The sequence below is a fragment of the Branchiostoma lanceolatum genome, chromosome 5, assembly GCF_035083965.1.
Source record: "Branchiostoma lanceolatum isolate klBraLanc5 chromosome 5, klBraLanc5.hap2, whole genome shotgun sequence".
Taxonomy (NCBI): domain Eukaryota; kingdom Metazoa; phylum Chordata; class Leptocardii; order Amphioxiformes; family Branchiostomatidae; genus Branchiostoma; species Branchiostoma lanceolatum.
The window spans coordinates 15318230-15326614 of NC_089726.1; the positions used below are offsets into that span (position 1 = coordinate 15318230).

The 8385-nt window shown below is 42.7% G+C and overlaps 1 protein-coding gene across 2 annotated transcripts; it reads right to left on the reverse strand.

The window, feature by feature from the left end:
• Positions 1-5264, reverse strand: LOC136435403 (helicase ARIP4-like). Of its 2 annotated transcripts, none has more exons than XM_066428873.1 (4): positions 4957-5264; positions 4649-4803; positions 3946-4092; positions 1-3268 (listed from the first exon to the last, which is right to left on the reverse strand). In XM_066428873.1, the coding sequence occupies exons 1-4, from the start codon at positions 5247-5249 to the stop codon at positions 2283-2285; spliced, it is 1581 nt and encodes a 526-aa protein (XP_066284970.1). In that variant the 5' UTR covers positions 5250-5264; the 3' UTR covers positions 1-2282. The 2 variants fall into 2 exon arrangements, with proteins under 2 accessions (XP_066284970.1, XP_066284969.1); XM_066428872.1 differs by having other exon boundaries at positions 3886-4092.
• Positions 5265-8385: the final 3121 nt, after the last annotated feature.

Sequence of the window (8385 nt, forward strand, 5' to 3'; positions counted from 1 at the left end):
TTTTCTCACATTTCCATCTTAATTTATTACTCAGTGACTTGTAAATACAATAAGAGCCAAAGCTTGCTACTAGCGCTATGCATACAAACTACTTATAATCAAAATATCAATCGTTCCTCCTCGTTTAACTTAAAAAGCTAATCAACTGCATTTGATTCGCCTAAATCTCAAAACTGGAAGTAAGGTAACAAGAAGTTACCATATATTCGATGCAACCTACAAAAACCAAGTACACAAACATATAAAGATAGTGTTAAGTAAGTAGCCTCAAATTCATTTGTGTTATTTGTTTACATAAACATAAATCCATACGAACACTGTTTACCATAAATAAGCACTACTGCTAAGCTTTCTGTACAATCTCAATTGTCAAGCGAACGAACTGGAAGTCAATATAGCCTTGTTCAACAAACATTAGAACACTGATATGAAGTATTACATTGGAAGAATGCAACCTCTTCAGTTTACATAAAAACAGCTTGTAAAACTAAAAGTATTGAGAAAGCGCCAACATTTAAACTAAGAATTGAAGACAGCTCTCTCTTCTATCACGATCAAATCAACATGTCACAATTGAGTTCGACATTTGAACACAAAAATACATTACAACCAATTTGTCAATACACAAGCAAGGGCAGGGATGGTGAAAATGGAAATAAAAATTTTTCCTGGTGAAGATAACGAGAATAATTTTTCACAAGGAATCTAAAAAAACAAACAAATGTAATGCAACAGAGGTGTCAGTAACTCTGAAACATCGGCAAGGTAAATTTTCTCTGGATGGCATCACAAGAACAGTATTATCCTATGAGCTAACAACCTGATAAAGCTATTTGCAAACCTACACATCAACTAAGTCGACAGATATGTATTATTGCACTCACAGTACAGGGACCTCTGGTTTAACTCTCAATGATGAAGGCAAAAAAAAATCCATTGCAAATCTGATCCAAATGATGCAGAAATTTCCACAGATCTCAATACCTTTACACATCAGTTACCACAGTTAAGAACATGGAGCTACTAGAACCACACATACATGCGCTAACAGCTTTGTTGTTCCCATTTCATTTATAGGTTGACTCCAGAATTTAGGATATAACAATACAATTCTGAATTAAAACAATTTTGGTACATGGCATGACAAGGAACTTAGTGTCTTTAACTGAATACAACTTCACTAACCATGGCTGCAAAGGAAGCCATTCACTTTGACTTTGGGCCCATAAAACTTCCTGCAGTTTTGTTCTGAAATGATAGAGGGCCCCACTACCTTCTTTCTAACATGCCCAAAGTAGCAAGTCACATCTCGAGGCAGGTTACGAGAGGCTAAAATCTGGATAGGTTTGTAGCTTTGTCCTTTACTAAATCTGATTTCATGTTTCCTATCCCGTAGTTGAATGCAAATTTGTGACATAACAGTTCAGAGTGAAAACCCTGTCCCCTGGGCATTCTTGGATCCCTTTAGCAAATGCTGATCATGATGTGATGTTTCATAACCAAGAATAACATCTTAAAATTCATATCTTCATGTGTCTGCCAACCCCACAATCCACTGAATATCAGATTGAGTATAGAGTTATTCCCAAACATATAACTACACCACACATATTTACATGATAATTAGTATCTTTTCCCTACCTTTACAGATACCATGTTTGCTACACTAAATGTTAGTTAAGTTCAAGTTCTCATTTTTACCTTCAAAATACATTCTGGGTCCATGTTTTATACCAGTATATGTTTGTCAAAGCTTCAGGCAAATTCATCTTTCAGAATTCAAACACTCACTGAACAGAATTTGTAGAAAGTAGAAATTAACAGTAAAACACAGGACATGATGTTGTCTTGTTTCCAATATGTACACCTCCAAATGTCCATTGTGAGAAATCCAATGTTGCCATTGGTGAGATGAGGGTTAACTGGACAGTTCATCAGATGAGTAAGGTTGTTGACATTAACCCTCTTCCTACTGCAGCCCATCTGTGTATCTAAATTTGTTTTGGTTACAGTAGGAAAAGGGTTAATGCTTTGTTTATATCATGTACACTAAGCTACAACATTTAGCTGGAAAGACATAACACAACAGATATGTTGTCATTAACAGAGCCAATTCAAATGACATTCTTTCATAAATTTTCCTCAAAATCACCACAGAATTTTTACATGATGCTGGTAAGTATTCTACAACAGCCCCTGTTAATTGATATAGACTTGCAGATACCACAGAAGATGTTAGGAATATGGTGCTAGTTAAGTGTTTCAGTCTTTCAGCTTCTGACTCAGTCAAGCTGGACAATGTCATCAAAGTTGAACGGTGACGATCTCATCTCATCGGTACTTTTAGCTGCCTCCTGAGAGGTGGTGGTGGTGCTAGTTGGAATAGCCATACCAGGCTGGGGAGGGTATCCACTGAGTGGAACAGCATTACCGAGTGCTCCCTGCATGTTGGGGGGTGGGGCGGATGGAAGGAAGGGCAGGGGTGCTGCCACCAGGCCGAAGGGTGGCATCATGCCGGGGTAGTTGTACATGCCGGGGATCATGCCAGGCTGGGGCTGGGCCGAGCCTGGGTTGAGGTAGCTGGGGACGAAGGTCATGAGGTTCTGTAAGGGGGAGGGGGATATGTTCCCCATGCCTGGAATGTTCATGTTCAGAGCCTGACTCTGACTGGGGGCGGGGAAGGAGAAGTTGGGAATCCCCCCACTCTGCGTGGTGTTCTGCTGGGAGACTAGAGGTGGGATGGAGGGCAGAACGCCGGACGAGGTAACGGCCGGTACGCTACTGTCGGCCGCCTGGGAGATGGGCGACGTTCTCTCCAGGTTCTGACTCGCAGGACGGGACAGCGAGCTCCCAGAACTCAGCCCTCCTGTCGACTCCGGTCTCTGTGTCGTGCTCTTGTCAGCTTCGCTACTGTTCCCGTCCTGTCTACCATTTCCAAATGGCTCCTTACTTGATGTGGTGAGGAACGGAGGGACCTCTGCAGTAGACGCGCCCCCGTGCCCTTGCCTCATAGCTGCTGCTTCTGACGAACTCGCCACGTTATTGGCGGACGTTACCGTGCTTGTTGTCGTTGATACCATCGGTGATGAACGGCCGAGCAGCCCCTGGGAGGGAGTGCCGGACAGCAGGGCACTGACCATTGGTGCTGACGTTGCCACTGACCGGGGGAGAGACTGACCAGGGGGCGCCGAGGAGGCTGTAGCAGAGTCAAGGGCCTCGTTCACCGCTGAGGCGGACAGGGATGGCCCGCTGCCCTGAACAGGGATACCTGCAGAGATGGGAAGAAAAAGTTACCCAGCTCACTACATGTATGTGCACAAATTATAACATTTCTATGATGTTATATCAACGTAAATCTAGCAGCAACGGCAAGAATTAGTTCACAGTAAAATGAGGAAAAAAATTAAGGTTTGACACGATGTCAACAACAACCTAACACATAACATACATGTAAGCTTCAAGTCATGTCAACTTGAGAAGGATCAAAGGACAGATCAAAAGTTTGTTGGTAAGCGCTTCACTTTTGTGTACGGAAATAGACGTGTGGATATTCAATCTTTATAACCTACCAACATGTACATTCAATACAATTAGCTTAATTAGTGACAAAATATAGTGTCACACATTCATCATGTACATGTAATACAATGTCAAGTTGAGGCCAAAGAAAAGTATTTTCCTGTTTCTCGTACGGATGTTTTTTGGTGGATGTTGACAGTGTTAGTAGAAGGGAATGAAAACGTGAACAGTTTAAGGAAGAAATGCAGCAGTGAAATCTGATGCAGATGTGAGAAAGGAATAGAAATGAGCCACATCTTTTTGTCTGTGGTTGATGCAAATGTACCAGACTGAGAAACAAGTCTTTTTCCTTTGATTTGGCCTTACCTTGGTTGCCGTGGTTACTCGGAGCGGAACTCAGAGACCCTCGGAGAACCTGGTTCATACCTGGTGCTCCTGCTCGCACGGCGAAGATCTTGCCGTCGTTGGTGCGTATGTACATGCCGCGGTGCGTGCGGATCACGGTGATCTGGCTGCCGGCAGGGATCTTCTGTACAGAGGAGCTGGAACTGGCACTGCCAGGGATGGGGATGTCTGGAGAACATACAGGGCTACTTCATTAAACAAACGTCTCAACATCTCTTGCATGTTTGACATTCATGCAAATTTTACATGTTAGCTACATGTATGTGTATCTTCAACATAAATGTATGTCTGAAAATTTTTTGGACTTGGACTACAAAATCAGTTTTGAGGACTAACTGACCAAATAGGGGAAGAAAGGTTTCTGAAGGCTGCTAAGGAACATCTCCTAACCTGGAGCTCTTTATTCTGGACCAAACACAGAAATCATCACTACACATGATGCCTATTTAAAAGAGGTCTAAAGGGCCGGCTCTAGAGATCTTGAGGACTATCTGACCCAATAGGAGAAGCAGTGGTTGCAAACTGAAGGCTTCTTGAGAACCCAGGAGGCTCTTCATTCTGCCACACAATGCCTATATACTAGTTCTTAGATTTCTTCTTTTTTTTGCAGTCCAGTCTCCGGAAACTATCTGTGCGCCTCTGGCGTTCTCTTATGGATTCGGATGTGGCTTTATAAGTTATAACCCTGATAAGTTATAAGTAAAGTCAGCAGTGATGTTCTCACCCATGGTGGTCTTGACGTGGTTGACCATGATGTTGTGTCCCCCTCGCTGGAAGACCTGGACATCGTTGCTGCCAGACGTACGCGGCTGCATCGGGATGGGCGTGGACTGGATGGGACGCACGTTCGCCACGGGACGGTGTATCATCGGAGGCATTCTGGGATAGGAAAATAACATACATTTTGTAAAAAGCTCTACATTTGTACACTGAATGTATTTCAAATTCCATAGGCAGATTCATTCAATAATTCAATAACGGAGAGATGGTGTATTTTTGAAATAGTGCCACAAAGTTTGCCAGAGTTCTTACCCTGTTTGTGCCCTAGCAAAAGATATAAGGCTGGATATGGATGCAGTTCCTCCTGAGCTGCCAGGTGTCCCCGCTGACTGTTGCTGGGGGTAGAAGGCGGAGTAGGATGGTCGGGAGTAGTTACTGACGCTCATGCGCTTCTCTTGCTCGTAGCTCTTCTTAGCTGCTCTCTTCTCTGCCTTGGTGAGTTTGTGATCCTTCCTGTCGATTAGCAGGGACTCGTGTTGGAATGGAGCCTGAAAAACAGAAAAAGAAAGTTGTTGACAAAAAGGTAATGGATAACATCTCTCCATAAGGCACAGTATACAAAGAATTGTGGGTTATGTATGATAGGCAAATCAGTGTATTACAGTTTTAGTATAATTATATACTTCAAAATCGTGTCCTGTCATAAACCATGATGAGGGGGGATACATGCTTAGTCACATTTGGGACTTATCTTGCTGCAGCGCCACCTAGCAGCCGGAAGTAGAACCAGCAGTTATTGCAGGAGTGTACTGGTGGAGTGTAGAGTTGCTCTCTTAAGCGCTGCAGAGTGTCTGCACAAGACTTCTTATTTTTGCTCTTCATTGCATGTCTTCTTCTATTTCTTAAATCCTTCAAGGATGACTGTAGCACAAGATAGTCCACCCTATCGAAAACGCCTGTAGGATAATCAGAAAAATAAATTCAATCCGTGCTAACAAATAATTGCAACACAAAACAATATACAAAATTATAAGTTTAATAAGTTTAAGTTTATTGCAAGTTCTTGCCCGTAGGCTAATTGCAAGTACATGTACATGTAACATGAAAGAACGGACAGACAATATATATGTAACAATAAAGCAAGTAACTTTTCTAGTCCAAATACTAACACTTAATTCTATCTTATTTGGGTTTGACTTCTTTTTCCGACACAATGGGAGACGAACGATCCCATTTTTTCTAAAATATGTGGGTTTTGTGATGTTAAGAGGAGAGTAGTTTTCCTTTTGTCTGTTAACATGGAGAAATTATGATGAAATTTGGTGACCTCTTCAAACAGCGCCTTTCTTTCTTGAACGTAGAAGGGGCAACTTGAAAGAAGATGTGTATTCCAAATAGAGTGAATAGTATGCCAGGGGTCTCCAACGGCAGTTGACTTCAACTGGCGGACGAGAGCGCGCAGCGCCAGGCGGGCTGGCGTTATCAAGGCGGACCTCGAGAGTAAGAGTCATCCGGCAGCTCGCTGCAAGCATCCCAACCAGAACCAGCACGTCTCCCTCGAATTGGTGCCGCTGGAGAAGACGGATGCCCAAAGTGTTTGGGTTTCAGATTCGCAACCTGTCATCCACCCTAAACTAATCCGCGCGAAGACTACCGTGTCCACCCTCCTCACTCAGGTGTAGGAACTGACACGGTCATCTTACTCGAATATATCTGTATTTTGTATCTGTAATGCATATGTATATGTATTTGTATCTGCATCTGTATCTGAAATGAATAAAGATCACGAGTGATTGTCACAACAATGCCAGGGGAAGTCCGCTGTACAGGGTAGTCCGCTATACAATTCCGAGACAATTTGGCCCCTGGGACAATTCGGCCCCTAGCCATTCAGGACAACTCGGCACCAAGCTCAGGACAACTCGGCACCTATTACTCAGTGCATGATAAGTGTATTTGGGGCTCGAAGAATGACAATAAGCTAGTTCGGGGTTGCTACTACGCATGTGCAGTGTCAAAGGTGAAGGCCCCTGAGACGTGAGCGAAACCCGTCGGGGCGTTGTTATGGAAATCGAGACAATGTCGAGGCGAGTATATTTGTTTACCACCACCCAATGATCTACAACTACAAAGCACTAGACTGCCCTCACAAGCCCGGAATCACGATCCAGTAATTATAAAGGGATGAGCGGCATAAATTGGAACACGATCTTCCTACCTGGCCGAATGGATCTACTCTACTCTACTCTACTCTTTACAAGCCGGGGCCTTCACCTTTGACACTGCACATGCGTAGTAGCAACCCCGAACTAGCTTATTCTACCGATCTGACAGACTGATAAGTGGAATAAGAATTCTAAGAAACAAAACTCAGTCCACATAAGCGTTTTCGTATTTCCGTAAGTCTGAAACATCTAGACCAACTAATGGCGGACCGTGCTGCCTGGAGGGAAAGAGTAACCCTCGTCCGGGCAAGCTGCCCGATATGATGATGATGAAACATTAAAAGACCGTCTAAAGCACTTGCGGGCGCGGCGACGCCATATTAGAGTACATGTTGTTTGATATTTTCGACGTTACGGTGAAGTGATCATGACCTTCAAAGTTTCACAATTTCCTAATTTTTTTTAGACGAAATGTTTGGCAGTTAAACATGTTTCTTAGGGGTCGAGTTTTCCCGAATGGCTAGGGGCCGAGTAGTCCCAGGGGCCGAGTTGTCCTGATACCCCGCTATACAATGAAGCTCAATAGAGTAGAGTGATTTTGGCGGTACCATGTTTATCTTGTAGTCCATTTCAATCGGCGGAAACACAACCGTTTTATAGATATATACGTCTTATTTTCTAAAGCACATGGGCAGATTACACGACAATACCAGCTGGCAGATCGGACACTATAGGCCACAGGATCGTAATCAAGCTTCCTATCTTAATACATGTACGTTTTTGGTCAGAAAAACCTCAATAAAATCACTTTCAAGGTCAATATCGAAAAAATGAAAAAAAGGGTTCCAGGGTATTTACGCACTCTACCTGTACACCAAAATTTCAGCTCAGTTGGTCCAGGGACGACCGAGCTGCGTCGACAGAAAGATTTGACAGGAGAAAGAAACCATACGAACACATTATGTTGCGCCCAACAGTATGTTGGGCTCAACATAATTAATCAATCTAGTCATCTATAGCTATGTACTCATTTTGAGACAACGGATTGTGCAGGCGGATTAACTTTGGGTCTTATTCGTCCATACTTTTTTTCACGAAACCAGTTATTTCTGAAAAAAAAGGTCATTCAGACAAAATAAAGTCTCGCACCTCCTTTACTTCATTTCAATGTTGGATGCAAAAGTCAATGCTAATGTTTTTTCAAAATCAAGCATAAAATCAAGTTGGTGAAGCCTTAGAAACACTATAGGCTCAAATACGTTCAACCTTCAAGAAAGCAAAGGAGACCTGTTTGCTCACATTTCCATCCTAATTTATTACTCAGTGACTTGTGAATACAATAAGAGCCAAAGCTTGCTACTAGTGCTATGCATACAAACTAACTTATAATCAAAATATCAATCGTTCCTCCTCGTTTAACTTAAAAAGCTAATCAACTGCATTTGATTCGCCTAAATCTCAAAACTGGAAGCAAGGTAACAAGAAGTGACCATATATTCGATGCAACCTACAAAAACCAAGTACACAAACATATAAAGACAGTGTTAAGTAAGTAGCCTCAAATTCATTTGTGTTA

Coding starts and splice junctions, on each gene's coding strand:
- LOC136435403 (XM_066428872.1), bottom strand. CDS start 5,249: ATGGAGAGATGTTATCCATTACCTTTTTGTCAACAACTTTCTTTTTCT. Junction 4,804..4,956: donor TTTGCTAGGGCACAAACAGG/GTAAGAACTCTG, acceptor TTCCTATCCCAG/AATGCCTCCGATGATACACC. Junction 3,269..3,885: donor GAGTAACCACGGCAACCAAG/GTAAGGCCAAAT, acceptor CCATCTCTGCAG/GTATCCCTGTTCAGGGCAGC.